Here is a 21,831-nt window from a genome sequence, read left to right as displayed (position 1 = left end):
CAGATTAAAAAGGACTTGGCAGGATTTTGATTCACCATGAAGAAAAGACAAAGTTGCCCCTGCAGGTGGTTCTGCCTCATGCAGACCAAAACCACGTCTGATTCAGGAATTTTAGCACAAGTCACTTTCACATAAAGAGCCCTGAGGACTGATGGGCTAACAGCTAGTCTGAGCCAGTGCATACTAGGGCTGCCACGACTAGTCGACACGTCACAACGACATCAATAAAAAAAAATAGTTGACGCGTCATTTATTGAATGAGCATTTTTAAAATCTCCCCTGCTGCAGCACGTTCGGCACATTTGCTTCCCGCCTCACTGCTGATATGTCAAGGCACATGCGCTGTAGTGCCACTCCATCTCAGAGATCGTGCAGAATCACCAGAGAAACAACACATCATGGCAAATCGACAACGGAGCTCAAAGGTTTGGGAGCATTTTATGAAAACAACTGAGAAGCAAGAAGAGTGCAAACTCTGTAAGGTGAAACTCTCGTTTCACGGGAGCACATCGGCGATGCACGAGCATCTTAAAAGGAAGCACGTGATGGCGGAGAACGAAGAGTCGCCTCTGTAAGTGTACCTTTTAGCTGCTAGCATCACATGTGTAGCAACAACAGTAGTGATGGTGATTATACGTTTAACACGTATGTATATGTCACGTAATAGCTCTGATGTTACAAATGTAGCGTTATTAAGATCCTATTGTCTGCCCTTAACAGCTGCCCCTTCACACAGTAACATCGCCAAGGTCGGATGCTGGTTTCAGTATGTTTACATTCCAGGAGAAGAGGCAGAAGAAGAGAAGAAGAACGCTTTCCATTAAATAATCAAAGTACTTTATTCGTGATAAAGCTAATCAGAGCATATGTTGATCATTAATAATCAGGTGAATGATCTGTGAAATAAAGATGTCATGAGTTATGTGTTTAATGAATAAACAGGACTGCACCAGACAGACTGATCTGCATTGACATGGAAACGCATGACACATTATTCTCAACCAATCAGAACTTTCGTCTGCCGTAGGTCAGAATCTGGGTTGTTTAATGAAGTTGTCCAATCCGGTTTACTAAGATTTGTAAACAACTAGGGGATATAAAACAAGGCAACGCCATTTTAAAGTCAGTTCCATTTTAACCTCAGCTCTGCTCGATCTGAGCTCCAAAGGAGTTACATCATACTCTCAACGTAGTTTTCAACCAGCTCTCGATCCATCACCGCCAAAGGAGAGGTACAGCCTGGCCAGATGTACTTTCTACTTTAAGCTGAGAACTGTCAAGCTGGAGATTTCCGTCGTTTGAACAACAAGACGACGTTCCTTCAAAATAAGAGCTAACTCGCTGACGCCTGCCGCTGATACTGGGAGTCGACCCACAGACGGGCTTTGTAGTGCTGTGACCGCTGTTCTACCAGCTCCAGTATATCTGAAGGTCCGAGGACATGGCATTTCCTGATCTAATACGGGAGACTCCATGGAACGTGGTCACGGCACAAAATGGCGGCTCATGTCATCAGCTTCTGAAGCCTCGTGGTAGCCTAGTCATAACAACCAGATTCGCTACGTCAGACTAGAGATTCAGAACAAACACACCCACACACCAACACTATAACATTCAGATCCATATGCATTCATCATTAAGATAGTCCTGGTAGATTGTAAGAATTTATAATTATAGAAATTAAAGATTCTTAAACGATTCCAACTCTCTCTTTTCTTGTCTCTCAGTCAATACAGAGTGTTTAAGTAAACTCCCTGATGATAAAAACAACCACTTCTGATTATAATATTTAGATCTAATTACAGTGTATAAATATACAAACTACAGATCACTACACAAACTAATGATTTATTTCATCCCGCTAAGTTACAGTGCTAAAACAAAATTCATTAAAAGCAGTTTGATAAGCTGTTATCTTGTCTTTATTATTAGATGGCACATAACTGATCACACATAGAACTAGAAGCTAATGATGGGTATATTAAAGCATCCTGGTGCAATAAGCTATACTTTTATGAATGACACGAATAGTCGTGACTAATCGCCACCAAACTGGCGACTAGTCGACTAATAACATAGTCGTTTCTGGCAGCCCTAATGCATACCACAATGCATTGTTAGCATCAAAAAACGGCTCCAATCCCCCTAAATTCTATAACTCTTTTTCGCAAGCATCATTCTGAAAATCTCAACAATGTTGTAAGTTTTGTATTAAGTGCTATTAATTACAGAATGTGGCATAAATATCAATAGCAGCAGACAAAAGTAGCACTTTGGATGCACTGAGAGGCTCCAGTTCAACATTCATTTCCAAATATTTCTGCTAAAATAATCCTGTAAAGTAAAACAGAGCAGTGTAAAGATTCATAAAGGAACACTTTGGTCTTATATAGTTCAGACTAGCCGTTAGCTCATCAGTCCTGATGCGTGTAAACCCTATTCCTTCACAGGAAGCTATTTATGATAAGTAAGAGGCTCAGAGACTTTATGAATTATAGTCACCTTCGGTTTATCTGAGTATTATTTTAATCTGTCAAATTATGGGATGGTGTTCATGTTTCATCCTCCTATATCTTTATAGCATTTGACACCTTGTATTGGTGGACAAAATGACAGCTCTGAGGGATTATGAGCTACTGATAACAGTTAGTTACGTTGTTTTTATTCCTTCTCACATTTCTGGTTTCTTTCACACACACAAAAAAAGAGATTTTCAAAAGAACGTTCAACAATTTAGGACCAAATACAGACTTTTCCCCCTCCACATTTATTCACTAAGCTACTTCAGGTCTCTCTGACGTAGAAAGCTTCTTACGGGTCAGGAGAGAAGAATATAAAGCAGAGACTCTCACACTATACACTATCAAAAAACGCTCCATCAGATCTGCTTTTATTCATGCAGCCTCTCAGTTTTCTAGACACTTTAAGAGGAATCTGTGTGAAAAATCTCCAAAAGTCATCTGGAGCAAAAGCATCATGAACCCGACTCACTGTCTTTACCTCCTGTTAGGTGAAGACATTTGCCGTTACCCTGTGGACTGAGTTTTGGAGCCACTGGGGTCTTTGGGCTTGGCTGTAATAAGATCTGGTGTCTTCAGCCATACAAGTTACACTAAAAGTAACGCAATTATATAATAGATGTCTCCAGTGGCACAAGTGTAAAAGTGATATGGACCTAGCTAAATGCATTAACTGACAAAGAAGAGTCAAATCAAAATGGAGTTAGGTAGATAAGTGAGACAGATAAGTGGGGTGGATCCTCTTTTTCTCCACTTTTCATTTTGAAGCTCCTTCCTTCTCTGTTGCTTCTTTGTCTACCCTGAGCTCTGCTCCTATGCCACTTTTCCTGCCCAGTCTCTTTCTCCTCTTTTTCTCCATTTCCTCTCTCCTCCCTCCTTCTGTCCGTCCGTCAAAGCAGGCTTGTCCACAGCACTGAAGTACCTCTGTTCTCCGGCTCAGAAAAAAAAGATGAGAACAGCACAGAGCTTTCCAGCAGCAGCACACTGCTGCGACTTTGTGTGTGTGTGTGTGTGTGTGTGTGTGTGTGTGTGTGTGTGTGTGTGTGTGTGTGTGTGCGTGCGTGCGTGCGTGCGTGCGTATGAGCACATGAGCATTTTGTCTGGGCGGTGTAGCACTGGTGTTTTCTCACCTCCTAGTGTTACATTGCCATGTAGAAAACGTCCCTGGTAGATCAACCTCAGGATGTTTGGACTGCTGGCCTGCTCCTCTTCCCAGTCTGACGGAAAAAGAAAGAAACAGATGGAAAGAGAGGACATTTGTATGGAGGCAGATGAAAGGAAAGCTCTGAATATTTGCCTTTCTGGCTCATTTCATGTTAGGCATTCTCTAAACCCTTTGTTGTGTCTACATTTGGACATTTTTAACCTCTTTTCCACACGTTATCCCTGATTTGAATTTTTCTGTAAATCTTACAATTAACAACCACTAGTCAAGTTTTTAGAGAGGAGACAGTTGAGGTGGCTCAGGCATCTAGTTAAGATACCTCCTGGACGCCTCCCTTATGAGGTTTTCCAGGCACATCCAACTGGGAGAAGACCTAAAGGATGACCCAGGACATGCTGGAGGGACTATGTCTCTCGGCTGGCCAGGGAACGTCAGGATTCCCCTGGAAGAACTGGCTCAAGTGGCTGGGAGAGCTGGGGAGAGGGAAGACTGGCCCTTCGTGCTCAGGCTGCTGCCCCCGCGACCCAACGTCAGATAAGCGGCCGACGGTTGACAGTGAAGCGTTTTTTTGGTTTAATCAGTAAGAAAAGAGTCGTAAAAACAAAGCCAGCCACTGTTAAGTTATTTTAATCCATACAGTTTTATTCCAAAGAGATGAGATGTGCTGCAGGGCTTGAGAACAGAGAAAGTGTGGACTGGGAAGAGCTACTAAAGGAAAAGAGGGAGTCTGGCCACCAGATGTTTCAGGATGACTGTGTTGTTGCTGTGGCTCAAATTAAGTTGTCTGGAATAAACACTTCCAAAACTGGGAGGAGAATCCAAACTTTATATGTGCAAATTTCTCCCAAGATCATGGGCTCCTCAGATACGGCTCGAAGTTCACAACATTTGTTTAAGTCTGGAAGGAGGTAGAGGATCAGGAATATCAAATATATTTGATTCTGGCGTGGAGGCATCAGAGAGTGGGTGGATTACTGAAAGCACACATTCCTGTATGCAGTGATAATCAGGCTGAATGGAGTTCAATTACACAACTAAGATCTTTTACATTTCCAAACTGCTGCACGTAGATCAACAGCAAAATGACAACTAAATTCCTTTTTTTGAGGCAAATGTAAAAATAGCAAGTTTAACTAAAAGAAAATTCATTAATGAAGTGTAAAGATTAAAGTAATTATCAATAAAACATTTGATACTAAATCAGTGAGATGTTAGTGGAAAGCAGAACTCTTCATTAAAACACCTCTTTAACTTTTAGCCATTTCCCAACACCACCACACCTGATTTGATAGTTGATTCAGCAGCTCATCAACATCTAGAATTGAATAAAATAGACTTGATTGACCCCACAATGGGTAAGTTCACTGGTTACAGCAGCAAATACACTTAAGAGAATAATTAGAAGAAAAATAATTACAAAGGTGCATGTATATACACATAGGCAGTAAGCTATTATTGTAGCCTTTGACCACCTTAAAACCAAGAATAAAAATGAAACTTGGGTTCCAGAACTATGCAGCATGCTGTAAGGGACACAGACATACTATGTAAATCTGGTATTGCACAAGTATTGAACACATACTGAGTATTACATTGTTGTTATTGTGTACCAGGATAATGCCAGTACAGCTTAAACTGAGGAGTTATACACTCTTACTGCAGAGGGGATGAATGATCCATGGTAGCTTTACATCTGGGATGTCTCAATCTGCCTCTAAAGGAGCTGTCCATGGTCTCCACAGTGGAATGCAGTGGGTGGGAGGTTTCTTTTATTTTTTAAGATGGAGGGCATCTTTACCACTATTCTCCTTTCACACATCTCTTCAACTGAGTCCAGTTGGCAGCTCATAACCAAGCTAGCTTTGTGAACTAGCTTGTTCAGTCTCTTCGTGTCTCGGTCAGAGCTGCCTGCACCCCCAACAGACCACAGCAGAGCAGATAACAGAGCCAATCACAGAGTGATAAAAGGATTTTAGCAGATGGGAATTAACTCCGAAGGACCTCAGCCTCCTCAGGAGGTGGAGGTGGCTTTGGCCCTTCTTATACAAAGCATCTGTGTTGTTGGACCAGTTGAGTTTGCTGTGGAGGTGAACACCCAGGTACTTAAAGGTATCCACCAATGTCTACTCCCTGGATGTTTACTGGTGAGTGATGGGGAGTGTTTCTCATCATGTCCTTTGTTTTACTGGTGTTCAAGCAAAAGTGGTTACGCTCACACCAGTCCACAAAGTCCATGATGACTGATCTGTACTCCTGGTCATTTCCCCCCCAGACACACAGCCAACAATGGCAGAGTCATCAGAGAACTTCTGGAGCTGCTGGTGTTGTAGGTCAAGTCTGAGGTGTAGAAGGTGAAGAGAAAGGGAAAGAGCACTGTACCCTGTGGAGCTCCAGTAATGCACACAACCATCTCAGACGTACGGTTAAGCAGTGGCCTGTTGGTGAGGTAGTTGATGGTCCATGCAGTCAGATGTTCCTCCACACCTGCAAAATCTGTCAAATCTGTTTTAAAACAGATTAAGCTCATTAGCCTAGTTCTGGTCCCCTTCACCAGATTCACTGGCACCACTCCTTCCACGGTGACCTGTGATGTTTCTGAGGCTTCTCCATGCACCAGGAGCATTGTCCTGCCCCCACTGCTTCTCCAGCTTCTTCCTGTAGATGTCTTTTGCCCATCTGATCTTATATTTAAGCTCCTTCTGGACTCTTCTCAGCTCCTCTTTGTCACCAGCAATAAAAGCTTTTTTTGTATTGTTCAGCAGGGATTTCAGCTCAGGGGTCAACCAGGGTTTATTATTTGAGAAACGCCTCAGTCTTCGAGTTGGGATGATGTCCTCTACACAGAAGTTCACATAATCAGTAACACAGTGGGTCAGGCTGTCAAAGTCATCACTATGAGCGCTGTAGAGTGTCTTCCAGCCTGTGGTTTGGAAACAGTCTCTCAGCATTTCTGTAGTTCCCTCAGTCCACATTTTCACATTTTTTTCTGAGGTGGCTCCCTAGTCATCCTGAGCGTATAGTCGGGGATCAGATGAATGAGATTGTGGTCAGAGCGGGCGAGCTTCTGTAGGCCCGCGTGAGTTTAAATCCTTCCAGGGAAACCTCAAACTCATTCATGCACGTTTCCGTAAAAAGCATCAGGCTACACGGTCTGAAATCCCGCGGCAGTCTTTGTCAGCGCTGTGAGCTCGTTAATCTTATTGGGCAGAGTACAGACATTTCCCATAATCACGGAGGGTAAATATGGTTTTTATTTCCATTTCCTCTCCTGGAGCTTACGTCCCACTCTGCAGCCTCTTCGTTTCCTCCTTAATTCTGGGGGCAGAACCGGCTTTTCTGTGGAGAAGAGGGACTGTGTCCGCAGCGCCAACAGCTGATCCCTGGTGTAAACATTAGATCCATGGATGGTGGTGGAGGAATTTCCCAGTGTGTTTCCAACAAGTTCAAAAAACAGTAAAAAAAAAATGAACACAAACAACAATAAGTAATCCTGTGGATCGTGCAGTTGAGGGAACATATGCCCGCATTAAGAGAATTAAAAACACATGACACCAAACAAGCAAAGAATAAAAAAGGAGTAAAGAAGCAAGGGCTGCTGTACCTGGCTGCCGCTCGGGCCACGCCATCTTTGATCATATGACAGAAGCCTGTTTTTCACCTGTTGATTAAAATCAAGTGTGTTGAATAAGAGGAAACTAAAATTTAGAGATTCATCTACTTCAACACACCTGTTCCACAAACATACATCAGTGTTTCCCCTACATAGGCGTAGCCGTGGCGACCCGCCACGGCTGAAATCCCAGCGCCACGCCTACAAGATCCCAAGTTTTATTGATTTTTTTTGCGCCGTTTCCCAAAGAAGCAGCGGGAGCTACTCTGTTGTTGCTTGCGATCACAGCCGGCAGGCAGCAAGGAGGAGGCGGTTACAGCTGGGGATGAGCCGGATACTCATTTCAGACTAGTATCCAGAACGGATAAAGCATTTTTGACAAATACGAGCATGAAATGAGTAAAACTCGTAAATATTTGTAATCGTGCTGAAGGAAAATCCTCCTTGGGTAACTGACTGTCTTCACGCTCTGTGATTGGCCAGTCACATAGAGCGCCCGTCCCTCCCTACACTCAAAATTGCAGCCGGGAGCTCTGTCCGTCCGGCCCATCCACGCGCGCACACACACACACACACACATGCACACATGCACACAGTAACAGATCTCTCTGTGCTTGCTTCACTTTTGCTCATGTTTCTTCAGTGCTCCCTAGGTTTTCTTCAGCTCGCCTCTTTTTCGGCTGAATATTTGAAGTTACTTTTTTCGTAATGTACGTGGTGCATTTGACAAGACAGAGCTGAAAACGGCTTGTGCATGCGTCTGTCACTTCCTCTGCTCCGGTCTGGTTTTTTTTTTTATTATTATTTTATCTCTCTCCCCCTCTCTCTCTTACACACACCTCAGTCAACATTGTTTTGTTTAACTGTGTGTGGGAAAAATGCCAACAACGTTAGGAAAAAAATCAGTTTAATCAAATTAAAATAAAATGGTTCTAGTATTTAATATTTCCTAGTTCCTACTGCATGAGTTCAGATGCATTAATTCATGCACTTAAATAATAATGTTCTGATTTTACTGAAAAACTTGTTCTGTAATAGTTCCTTTACTATTGCGATCAAAAATATTTAATCTCAATTCTGAGGCTGCTCTGTAAATAGTTTTCAAATAAACAATACACATAGCAACTTCTGATCAATCCATATCAATTTCAGACTTAAAATAATGTATTGATGTAAACCACACCCACTAATTTCCAAACAATAAGGTGCATTCATCTGTGTATCTCCTTTGATCTGCATTAGTGATATTTTCAGCACCAGAACAATGAAGCAAAGAAACAGATTCCTGCGTTTGTTAGTAATTTTATTTATTAGGTGCATCTGAGCCGTTCTATTTTTCTCTGAAATGAGATCAAATCAGTGCTTCTATGGGTTGTCTCCTCTCAGCACTAGAAAATTTTACTTTATTATAACGTTCACTGTATTCCCCCCCCACCACCACCACCACCACCACAGCTGGAAAAATTCCTAGGGGGAAACACTGTACATGTGTGGTTTGATGGAGCTCACAAATGAGCTTTTAGTCTGAATGTGTGTTAGTATCTGTAAAATGTTTTCTGTCTCAACACACCTGAATTTAATCAGTAGTTGATCAACAGATTTCTGTAGTTCTTGATGAGCTGCTGTTGGAGCAGGATAACAATGAAAACAGGCTTTGTGGTAGCCCTCTAGGACCAGGGTTGGGCCCCCTTAATTTATATACATAAAATTAATTTTTTTTTAGCAATTGCGCATGTTCAATTATTTTTAGACATTTTATCAACGTGTCAAAAAAACACGCTTTACTCTGATTTATTTACCTCAACTATAAAAACCTTAAATATTTTACAGTTCTTCTACTACAAAAGTACATTTTAGCACCACATAGGCATATTTTGAGACCCGTTTGCTTTTTATCCATTTTTACAGTGAACGGCAACTTTGTAAAAGTTACGAAAAAGACATGACCCACCTACTAGGATCAGAAATAACTTCATGATGCAAAATCGGTGGTTGATAACTGAATATGGTTATCTCAAAACTGGAAATATTTGATTCTTTGTGACTTACCCTTAGTAGAATATTCCTAAAAAATCCTATTACAAATGTCTTATTTTGCTCTAATACTGAAAACCTCTCTTTTTCAAACACCTGAATGATTTGTAGGCCATTACAGGTCGATTTTGTTTATAAAATATTCAAAAACCTGTGAAAAACATCTACTCTGCAAAACCAAAGAACCCTGTGGAAAAATATAAACAGCTCAGAACTTCTGCAGTGTAAAATGGTCGCATCATTCCAGATCTTTGACATTACACCAGAATCCATTGGAAGCTACTCACCCATGGGCCAGTTGTCATAAACATGTTTGGCAATGTCTGCTGCAGAGTCGTCGGGAGAGAAAAGGAATTCTTTTGTCTTCCCGCTGATTAGAATAATTCGAAGATTTATCTGCAACACAGCACACAAGACAAGCGATCTTTTAGCATGTAAGGTGAAACTCAAATGTGTGCACACGAAAAGGGAACTAGAAAACAGTAACCACATTTTTAAATGGCTGGATCAGGAACAGTTTAAGGTTCAAGTCAAGCTTTTTAATAGGAAACAGGAGGATATGAAGACCCTGTGGAACATCCTTCCACTGGATCAACTCCCATCTGTCTCTCCAACTTCCTCCTCTGTTTTCTCTCACTGCTGGATTTATTTAAACTTTGGGTTGCAGTTTTTCTCCTCTATTGGGAATTTGCCGGGTTCTCACCAAAACCAAACAGTAGACATTTCATTGTCTTAAATGCAAATAACACCATACATGCTGGTGAAATTTGCATGGATAGATGTCCTTCAGATCAACCATGTCCTCTATTTCTACACTAGGGGAGTATTTAAAGAGCCACTAATGAGGCCCACAAAAAAAGAAAGAGAAAAAACATCAGCATGTCTTAAAAACAGCTTTGGGACTGCTTGAGCCACAAAAACCCAAGCCAGAAACCTCTAGATGGCGAGTTCAGTAGCATAATCAGAGTGGTCATTTTGTTATGGCTGATCAGTGTGTGCTTTCTGAGAGAAGCCTGAAGGCTTTTTAAATCAGAAGCAAAATATGCTTTAAAAATTTGATTTTTTTTTTTTTTTGCTTTTATATCTCACTTTGACCAATTTTTTGTAAACAAACAATTTACAAAATCTATTTATTTCGTTACAATTTAATGCATCTTTTAGAGTAATGTATCAAACTGGAATAGAGCATTACATTAGATGTGAACTTATTTATCAAAGTTATGGGAAAAGATGGCGCTCCTCTGTAAGATCAACAAATCCAAAGATTGATCATGAAACACTAAAATCTGAAGCTCGTCTCAATGTGAAAACTTCCACAAATGGCTAACTCGGGTTGTCGGTGCTGACAGAAAATCTAATAAAAATGACTACTAACACGACACCGTTGCTCCCACAGGGGAAGTTCCTGACAGGGGTCAAAGGTCAGACTCATGTACAGAAATGTGACTTTGAACATGGGTGTAGGATAAGGATATAGCATGCTTTTTGGGAACATAAACATAAAGATGAAACATTTTACATTTCAAAGATCTATGTTTGGGCACAACTAAAATAACATGGGGTTGTTTGTTTAGTTTAACATTAAAGGGGTACACATGGTCAAGAGTGACACATCTTTATAGACTATTTTTGACAGCTAGAAGTACAGACTGGGTCAATCAGTGTTGAGGTATAAATCTGCATGGTAATTAAACCACCTCTTATCAGGATGTAGATTAATATTCCTCTTATCATTCCATTTAGTCATGCTGTGAGTCTTAAAAAGTCGTGGCAGCAGGCTGTGGTGTACGTTTGCCTCCGCTTACCATCTATGTGGCAAGCCTACGGTACACACATGGCAAAAGCATGTGTGTGATTGCTTCTAATGTGTCTCCATGTGCTGAGGTCTAACCTCTACACGCCCCGGCCCCACCAAGCCCCTTCTGCTCAGCGATAGATGCATGTGTTTGCAGAAATCATATACTTTTGCTTAGAGATGGCTGCAGTGACGTAACGGGGCTAACACCAAGGGATTGAAACAGAGCTCTCTCTAAACAAGTTACCAAATCAGATTATAGGTTTAAGCACGGACAAGGCATACAGAGACATAAACAAACCCACACAGAGGATTAAAACAGAGTATCTGCTGCTCTCCAGTGACCAATCGCCATGGAGAATCAATACATAGGAGCCCTACAGATTACAGCCTTGGGTCAATTAACAACCATAAGCTTGTTTCAGACTTGATCTCAATTTTGATTTTAGCTCAATACATAAAAAATAAGGTATTAAGACTGAGAAATGACTGAAAGCTATTCTGTCTCCCAAAACAGGTACAGTGATCCCTCGTTTATCGTGGTAGATGCGTTCCAGACCTGGCCGCGATAGGTGAAAATCCGCGAAGTAGGGACACCATATTTACAGTATTTATTTAACAGGTACATATTCAGTATTCAGACTTTTAAAACCCTCCCTTTACATAGTACTGTAATTTTACTTGTTTTTTTTAATAGTTTTATTACAAAAAGTGCATTTTATGATGAAATTGATGAAAAAAAAAACCAGGAATTTCTTGATATTTCGCATAGAAAAATACCGCGAATCGGTGAATTTCCCTTGAATAAGGCTCCAAAGAAAAAATCCGCGAAGTCGTGAATCCGCGATAAACGAACCGCAAAGTAGCGAGGGATCACTGTACACACACTTCCATCTCCTCTGCTGGCTTGGTCAGGACAGAATGAAGGGAAAACACAGATAGCATCTGATTCAGGTCGAGAAACATGGTTGTATTTAAGGCTGGGCAAATGGACAAAATTATCGACAGTCAAGGATAAATTGGGCCATTCACAGTTTTTTATTTTATTTTTAAGAACAATATTTTTATGCCTATGAACTTGTCTCGCAGATGGTACACAACATACTACCAGATCAGATCAGCGTTTCTTTAGCGACACTATCTACATACACATCAATAAAAAGTTTGAATCCCTTTGATTCCAAAGATATACACCAATCAAGGACACAAGCTTAACTGTACACAGTAAAAGCTTTTGTCAAACCACTTGGATATTCAAACTAATGTCTCACCGTTCAAATCCACAAATTGCTGCCTTTTTACATCCACAAAGGTCCAGTAATAGTACTTTAATAAAAAGGTAGTTCACAACAAGTGTTGCATCCACAATCCAACAAACAATACAGCAGAAAGCCTCTCCTTTCTCAGCATAACTCCTGTTGGCATTTTAATATTAGCTTCCGAATTTTGATCAACAACTTATCTGCTGAGGCAAGACTATTGGCGAACAGGCCAAAAGTGTGGCTCCCTATTTTGGCATGTAGCTCAAACCAATTACGGTGTAGTATATTGTTGATTGACGCATTAATGGCCGAGTCACACCATGGGTGGAAACTTATTTAACCCGCACTTCCTGTTAGAAAAATGTGCCTAAAAGAGGTTATCGCCTGGCAGCCCGAAAGGGCAGCACTAAGGCAGTGATTGTCAGCACGCCCCTCAACCCCAGTCGGAAAAACAAGTCATTACCAGTTAACGTTAAGTGCGCGGATACGCACGCACGCATGCACACACACATGCACACGTGCGCGCGCGCACACACACACAGAGCAGAATGACTGCTCAGGAGAAGAGCAAACACAGAAACTGCCAAACTAATGACTACACATGAGTTTCTGCCCTGGGATTGGGAAGTCAGGGTTCATACCCAGTTGGGTCATACCAAAGAGACCCAATGCCTCCCCGCTTGACACTCAGCTTTAAGGGGTTGGTTTGGGAGGTTAATAGTTCCCGAGCATGGCTACTGCTGCAGCTCACCGCTCCCCACGGGAATGAGTTAAATGCTGAGACGTAATTTCACCACTGTATGTGATGATGATTGATGGAACTTTACAGCACTATTAAGACACTCATTTATACTGGTTATCAGCAAAAGAAAGTTGATTTAGGTGTTACTCACCCATTAAATAGCCGAAGAAATAAATAAATATCTTTCACTTTAGGACCCCTAACGGTCTGCTTTCACCACTTGATTAAGAGCAGTCATGATTAGTGGATCGCTGCGTTCAGTGTGTGTCACATCCACAAATATTCTAAACATCACCTGCGTGAATATATAGCCCACTGTCATTGATTGGACAGACGAGCATCACTTGGAAAAGTCACACTTTAAACATACAGGATGTTTGAATGAAGCTGCACTTTGCAGAACGTCAGAATGGTGTTAAACTCGAGTCACCAACAGACATAAGAAACAAACTCAGAAGCCCCCTGACACAAATACAGTATTGCTTCTTCCTGGCTGAACACCTGTCTGTAACCATGGTGTCACCATGGTTACAGACAGGTGTGGGTGCCTTAACCTGATAACATCTACTAGGTAGAAGCCCACCAGCCCACTTCTCTCATCGTATCACACTGGCTTCCCCTCCTTGCAGCGATCTCTGTGCCCTCTCACTCAACTCTCTCTTCATCCCATTCAGGCAGCATCTGTGTCTTCACAGCAAAAGTAGAGAAAAGCACAAGGTCAGAATACCAAGAAGCACAGAGCTGTCCTTGGTTCAACATGACAGCCGCAGACTAACTCCTCCCACCAGCCTGTGCAGCACCAATCTGCAATTACGCACAGCATCTCATCTTCTCCATCTGTCTTTGATTCCTTTATTTGCCAAAACTTTTTCTCTTTCTATTCCCCTTTATAACACAGAATGAATGGGAACACCTAAATTGGAGGACAATTTCAGATGCTAAGGACAATTTCAGATGCTAAGGGTTACTTGACAATAGCAAAAGAAATACATGACAAGATCTGTTAGACACACAGGGCATTCAATCAGAAAACATGCCTTTACTTGGAAAAAAAACAACTAAAGACTTGAAATGCTATTTAAGGGTCTATCCAGACTATTCAAGCGGCTGCCTTTTCCTTCTTTTCTTCATTACCTTTGATTCAGGCCCTTCCTGAATATATTGTCTCCTCTCGTGCTGTTCTTCCTCCCTTCCTTCCCTTTCTCCCTCCCTGAGGGTCACGATGCCTCCTTCCTGGATTCTCTTCAGTAAAAAGGCCGGTAATGAGGTTTCACTGCAGCTCAAGGAAGTATATTCAATTTGAACATTGAATTTCCAACAAATCCAGAAGCTCCTGGTATCGGTGATGACACCACTTCACAGTTTAACGTGCATCACACACATCTACAGCCAAAATGCCAATATTCACCAAATACGATGTGTGGCGGTTTAATAGCCCTTCCAAGAATAAGGAACAGCAAGTGCTGCACTGTGAGGATGTGGAAATATCCATAATAAACCAACCCTGCTGCTGCTGCATACGGCTGCGGTGCAAACATGTGAAGCAAAAACTTTTGGCTAAACACTATTTGCACGAGGAGAGCAGGAAATTCAACGCCACCCATAATTATTCCATCCCGACTACAGGTCTCAGCTCCTTCTCAGGCAGCAGATTGTGTCAGTGTGTGTGTGTGTGTGTGTGTGTGTGTGTGTGTGTGTCAGTGTGTGTGTGTGTGTGTGTGCGTGTGTGTGTGTGTGTGTGTGTGTGTGTGTGTGTGCGTGCGCGCAAATGTTTATGTGCGCTTGTGTTTACAAGTGCTTTTAAGTGTACTGCTGCTCTTTAGACCCTCTGCAGCAGTCAACAAATTACAGAGTGGGAAGCCTTCCTGTGGGACTGCATTAGAGCCGTTTTAGATGTGCAGAGGGGTTAGACTCTGCTGCTGGTAGGGCTGGGCGATTTGGCCTTAAATCTATATTGCGATATATTCTGAAGCATGTGCGGTAACGATATATATTGTGATATATTTTTTCCTCTGTTTATATATGTCAAAATGACATGTGTTTAAATATCCTCATGTGGCAAATATATGCCACTTGAGGTATACAGGCCTCCTCCTCCACCCACTCCATGCTTGCAGTCACTGCCATTGTGTTGCCCCAATGTCAGCAGGGTGCACATCTTAAGCCTGATTTATGCTTCTCCGTCTGCGTCAGTGCGGAGACACGCAACGCCATTATCCGTCCTTGCGTAGGGATCCGGCAGGCACACAAGTACGTACGGAGTCGAGCCCACTTTTTTAAACATCCGTCGAACGAGACGGATTACGCAAGCTTGTGATTGGTCAGGACGCCGCTGTTGTTTACAGCGCCGCCATTGCAAAGAGAGCCGAGGATAACTAGCGGCAGACACGGAGAAGCTTGAAAAATATCTCGCGAAAAAACTAAAAATATGAACGTTTCATCCTCCCGTGACTGGAGGAGTGAAAAGATGCGCAGCAAGCGTTTTATTTGTGGACGGAAATGACAGGAAACGTGGGTTTAGAGGTGGGGAGCGCATGAAGCGGTGGGAGAATGAGAGACAAATATGTCTGTGTTAAGTCTCTTATATACACAAAAAACACAATATAAACACACTATCTTGGACCGATACATGACAGGATACCACAGAACAGCGCTACGCCCTCTGTTGTCCTGCCGGGCAATTGCTTTGCAACACTCTCCAGAAGACGGAGAAGTATGAGAGCAAAACGCTTCTGTCAATCTGTGTGTGTCTGTCCCTTGCGGAGCTGACGGAGAAGCATAAACCAAGCTTTAGTGATGTCACGTGTTATCGCGATATCGCGGTATTGCGATATAGCCAAAAACTATCATTACCCAATTTTATATCGTTTCTACCTTGTATCGTTTATATTGCCCACCCCTAGGTGCTGGTGAGGATTTCTAACTGTATGAATGAATTTGAGAGGAGGCAGGCGATCAGTTAGATTGTAGTCTGTTAAAAATGAGCCAGCAGCTTTCAAAAGCCAGCCGGCATTGACTCGTGCATAGCATTTGCAGACTGTAAACTCAGCAACACAGCCTTACGGGATTTACATGCGGCTGTTTTTTGTTAGTAATTACATTTAAATGCTCCTTTCTGGCACCGATATGCGTCTGCTAACACGTTTTAATAAACATGAACTGCAGACATAATGAAGCTGTGTTGTTGGGGCTGGGTTGATGAAGTGGGAACAAACACGGGCAGAAATAAAAAAAATGGAGAAAAGGTGCCAACTTGAGAGGCATTCATCCAGGTTCATAAGTACGTAAAACTGCAGGCTCTTATCGATTCTGCAGAAGAAACAGGAGCCACTACTAGTGTTCATCCAAGCTGGAAAATAAATGAAACTGAGATGCCACTGCTTCCTTTAATTAAAAACACACTAATAGGAGTGTTTTTAGAGCACCAATGATTATTATAGCTTCTCTTCCACAAAACTTTAAATTGTGAGCTAGCTCGTGGGAAATTTTAGTCTTTTGATAAGTGGAATAGCCCATTTACCACGTCATTACAGTTTTCCTTTGTTTGCTTGTTTGTTTGTGTGTGTTGTTTCCTTTGTGGGGCCCTGCACACAAAGCAGTTATGCAACAGCGGCTGAATGGTGAAAGAATGATAGAAGAAGCAAAGCCCTGGGCAAGAATGTGTAATCTCACAGTTGCAGTGTTAACGTCTGGCAGTGCATTACTCCATCGACTTGCATGTTTACTTTATGTAGCTTGTGTTTCTTTAGCAAACATGATTTGTAAATGAACTATTCTGAGACTTGAAAGAACACCAGCAGCAGTATATTTCAGCTAAAGTGACTGAAAAAGAGAAGAAATGTCTGACACGTTAATACTGGAACTAACACACTGTTAAACAAATAACCACCTGGTAGCGGTAATGTGCTAAGTGGGTTCATCACCATTTCTTTAGCCCAACACCTGGCCAAAACAATGTTTTCATCTGTCGTGAGTTTGTTTGAAAGGATGAGGAGGAGGGTAAAAATGAAGGAGCACACATTTTACCTGCTAGCAGAGCTAGCAAAAACCAACACCGGGCATCCCTGCCGCTTCTTTTCCATCTGAGGAGCTAAATTATCTATTTTGACCACGAGTCTTCATCTTGATCAAATGAAAATAATCATATTTCCATCAAAACCAAGAGAAGGGAAATAATCCTTAAGCATCTGCTAAGAATTACCCCTTGCTATAATGAAAGAGATTAAGTAAATCATTACAATGGTAGCTTCATTCATCTCAGCTGAACTGAAACTATTTTTGCTTTAAATAGCCATCCCTACTTTTAATCAGAATTTTAGCAAATCAAGACACAAATTTTATGGTTATAGTTTATAGTTAATTAAGAATAGCCTCTGCCATCATTAAAAATGGAAGCCTTCAGATAGTCTCTTGTATTTAGAAAGTTGGCAGAAGTACATTTAATGTTTGTGAAGATTTTCACCGGCAATGCGTTCAAGCCAAACAAAAACAATCCCGACATCATTCCATCGTTCCATGATGAGAAAATCTAAACACGTGCACAGGGAGGGTTATTGAGGTCATCCACACTGGAAACAGAAACTTGCACGACAGGCGAGAAACAACAGAAGCACCTTGACCCAGAGACTATTCAGGGAGAACACAATCGCTAGAGGGCCATGGCTGCTCCTTGACCTACTTCTCCCAAAGCCTGAAACACACACCGGTTGTTTCCATGAACTCAGAACAGGTGAAATATTTAAGGATGAAAGCTGAAGAACAATAATTTCATTTATATATAATCTATAGACAGTAAGAGCGACCCATCATTATCTTTACTACAAAGATGATTTTATTCAAATATTAGAGACAAAATGTTGTTTTTCTCCTTCAGCCAAGCAGTCTGAGTGGTCAAGGTCTACTCTGATCCTGCTGAATGTGCCTACAGTCCTGCTCTACTGGTTGCCATGCCAACACTTGTGTTAACCACAAAGCCAGTTAGTCATCTGGGCCATTTTGTCCCATTTGTTTCTATACGGGCACTGAGCAGACGTCCTGTCAGAGCTTGTGTTTACCAAATTTATATATTTGACTTAACACATTTCTAGGATTATTTAAAGTGTGTGTGCCTTGTCCCGCTTGTGATACCCAATTCAGGTGGTTATGTTTGCTCCTACCAGACTCGTGGCCTTGCTGGTGTTGGAACAAATCACAGCACAGCTTCCTCTCCTGCATCTCCTTGTTCCTGAATGAAGTGAGCAGCCACCTTGGTGACCGTAAAATACGACCGGTCTTCCTGTTCAGACTCTTGTCGGGTCATTAATCATTAAAGAGATCCTCCACTTTAAGGGAGGTGGTGAGAGAAAACATCACTGACCTGTATCAGACACTTTCTGGGGCTTCTTTCTCACATCCTGCATCACAGAGAGCTAATATTTAGGTAGAAATAGTGTCAGATTATGTTTACATTTTTTAGCAGCCTCAAAAGCAACAAGACCCTCCACTAAAAGTTTTCATTCAAAGACTAACATGTATATTGTTAAGCATGTAATCAAAAGAGTTTTGCACCATCACTCAGTCTTTGAGATTCTCTAGTGTAACATCATTGTTCTGCATTACTCTGCTTCATATCACATATCTTCGTCACATCCCGATATCCTGCTCCTCCTCTGACTTTCATCTACTTCCTGTTATTTTCCTGCACTCCAATTTGTCTGCCTCATGCATAAAAAATGCTAATAGTTGCATTATTACAATATCTATGTGGACTTAAGTTAAGTTGGTGTCCCTTGTTTTTCTTCGTTATTATTCTCCATCATATTCTCCTATGTTGTATTGTTCCTCTTTTATTTTATTTGTATTATTTCATTTTTGCCACCTGTGAGATTGTACTACGAGTCCAGAATAAGGGACACTTAACTGACTTAAATACTATACAACTTTTATTGGTGAACATGTTGCTTTAAGTGTCTTAATGCATTAAACACAGAGAAATCTGTTGTTATTGGATTGTGTTGCATGACATTAAAATCTTCCAACTTTTCCAGCTTAGAGCTGGAACACAAGTTGACGTCATTCCCAGGCCTAGTCCACACGTAGCCGTTTTTTTTTAAAACGAATATCCGCCCCTCCAAAAACTTGCATCCACACCACCTCGTTTAAAAAAAAAACCTCTGTCCACACGTACCCGGATAAATACGTTGTTAAGGACATGCCAGACCTGTAGGCGGCAGTACTTCCCCCATCTTAACCTCGTCCTTCATCTGTGGTCTTCCGCAAGGAGCATTATTTCCGCTTGCAAAAACAAACAAGCAAAAAGCGCTTGGACAATTGATAAAGCGAGCGCAGCTCGGGCATTCATGCTGTCGGCTAGTGTAAACACAGGTCGCACACGTGATGTCAGCATTTTTTTGTCGCGGAAAGTGACGTTGCGGACCTTAAAACTCCGGTTCTGTCTGTCCACACGCAGACACCCAAAACAGAGAAAACGCAGATCTTCACTTTGGCCGGAGTTTTTAAAAAGATCCGTTTTCATGTGAAAAAACTCCGTTTTTGTGTGGATGACAGGCCAAAACGTAGAAAAATATCTACGTTTTGGCAGATCCCCGGCTATGTGTGGACAGGGCCCCAGATTCGAACAAAACTTTCTGATCCAACAGCCTCTTATCCTTTCTTTGGAAACTGTTAGTGCTGCTTTTCACAGGGTATCTGCAGATTTAAGGGAGTCAAATTTAAGACTTTTTAAGACCTTTTTTAAGGTCACTTTGACCAAATTTAAGCTATTTTTAAAATTTAATTTCAACTATAATTTCCAGCTATTGCCTGGAACCGGTGCTAACCACGCCGCGAACGTGGGATTAGCCATCCAGTTACCATAAAACTTGCACTTCCCCATGGCGCAAGCTCCCACTAGCTTAACCAGCTAATGTGCTCTAAAAATAGCCCCCTTTCACAACCAGCTGAATGTGTACAGTTCTGCTTATGCCAACAACATACACAAAAAATGCTGAACACTAACTGGAAATTCATGAAAATTTTACAGAAATAAAATAATCTTGTTTATTGGGTCTTTGGTAATTTAAGACCTCTGGAGACTGTATTTAAGGATTATTTGTCATTTTTAAGGATTTTTAAGGCCTTAAATTTGGAAAAGCAAATTTAAGACTTTTTAAGGACCCGCGGATACCCTGTTTTCATGACATTGTCTTTCTTCTGCCAGTCATCTTGAAAAAAATGTTTACAGAGCAAAAAGACAAGAGGATGACGAAGGAAAAGAAGCTAACTGACGGATTCACTGACTGTTTGTGAAGAAGGTAAAAAGTAGTGAAAGTTTGTACTGCTGGTTTCTGTTTGGTCGTCCTCCTTCAGACGGACTTCCACCTGGCCTTTACCTTGTGGCCCAATCACAACAGTTTATCCTATACTGGGTGTGTTAGACAAGAAAACATTCTACTGAGGCGTGCCACAGACATGCTGCTCCATATCCACGTTTCACTGCTCAGACTGGATTGAGGTCTGTTTCACATTTCAACAACAGCAAAAAAAATTTCTTGACATCTGAAATGTGACTTGATTGAGGCTTCAAAAAAAATAAATATATAAAGGTGCATTTGAAAAGTGATTTTTCATATTGTTCTACTTGACTGGCCTGGTTTTCCATCATAAATATTTTCTTTAATCGTCCTTTTTGCCCCTAAATCCTTGAAGCCTTGGAAACCTGCAGGTTTGTTTTTCTTGAGCCTCTGAAAACCACTCAGTTTGGACATTAAAGAGAACAAATCATCATACTCATAAAACTAAAGTAAACTTCGACTCAACAGGATTTTACACTGAAAATCCTTCAACCAACAGTCAACAACGTAGCTCACTGGTCTGCTCGCTGCTGTTGGGCCAATCTCACAAAGTCAGATAAAAACCATCAGTGATAAGAGTTCGTGTCACCACTTTCCAGGTATTTTTAATCAAACACAAAGCTATGCTCCGCATAAAGGGCAATTACGCCATCCAACCATTTTCTTCCGCGTATCCAGTTTCGGGTCACGGGGGGGGGGGGGGGGGGCAGCCTAAGTCGAGAGGCCCAGACTTTCCTCTCCCCAGACACTTCGGTCAGCTCTTCAGAACGAGTCCCAAGGTGTTCCCTAGCCAGGTGAGAGACATAGTCCCTCCAACGTGTCCTGGGTCTCCCTTTTGGTCTCCTCCCGTTTGGATGTACACAGACAACCTCACCAGGGAGGTGTCCACGAGGTATCCTAATCAGATGCCCTGGCCACCTCATCTGGCTCCTCTTGATGTGGAGGAGCAACAGATCTACTATGAGCCCCTCCCGGATGACCAAGATTCTCATCCTATCTCTAAAGGAAAACCCAGCCACCCTGCGGAGAAAACTCATTTCGGCCGCTTGTATCCGCAACCTCGTTCTTTCGGTCACTACCCAAACCTCATGACCATAGGTGAGGGTAGGAACGTAGATCGACCGGTTCAATTACTCTCCAACATCTAAAAATCCTTCTTAGAATAAGGGAAAATGCCTGTAGCATCTATCTGCTCAAACTGATCTAAAATAGAGCTCCAACAAAAGTCCAGACCTTTCACATGTTTGTAGACCAAAAAAGATAAAGAACGGTACACTAAAAACAGAGTGCATGAACATTGTAGAAAACCACCAAACTAAAACTTAAAATCTAGAAGTGACACAAAAAATAGCATCCATCTGAAAGAGAGAACT

At 41.7% G+C, this 21,831-nt stretch overlaps 1 protein-coding gene across 1 annotated transcript in view; it reads right to left on the bottom strand.

The window, feature by feature from the left end:
- ubl3a (ubiquitin-like 3a) overlaps window positions 1–21,831 on the bottom strand; it is a 46,794-nt gene that overhangs the window by 2,812 nt on the left and 22,151 nt on the right. The window contains exons 2-3 of the mRNA XM_015961617.3: window positions 9,616–9,724; window positions 3,650–3,736 (exon numbers count right to left, since the gene is read on the bottom strand). Of these exons, the coding sequence (XP_015817103.1) occupies window positions 3,650–3,736; window positions 9,616–9,724 (196 nt within the window). The remainder of the gene's footprint in view (window positions 1–3,649; window positions 3,737–9,615; window positions 9,725–21,831) is intronic.

Source organism: Nothobranchius furzeri, chromosome 10 (assembly GCF_043380555.1).
Source record: "Nothobranchius furzeri strain GRZ-AD chromosome 10, NfurGRZ-RIMD1, whole genome shotgun sequence".
NCBI lineage: Eukaryota > Metazoa > Chordata > Actinopteri > Cyprinodontiformes > Nothobranchiidae > Nothobranchius > Nothobranchius furzeri.
This window is presented reverse-complemented; position numbering and strand designations above follow the sequence as displayed.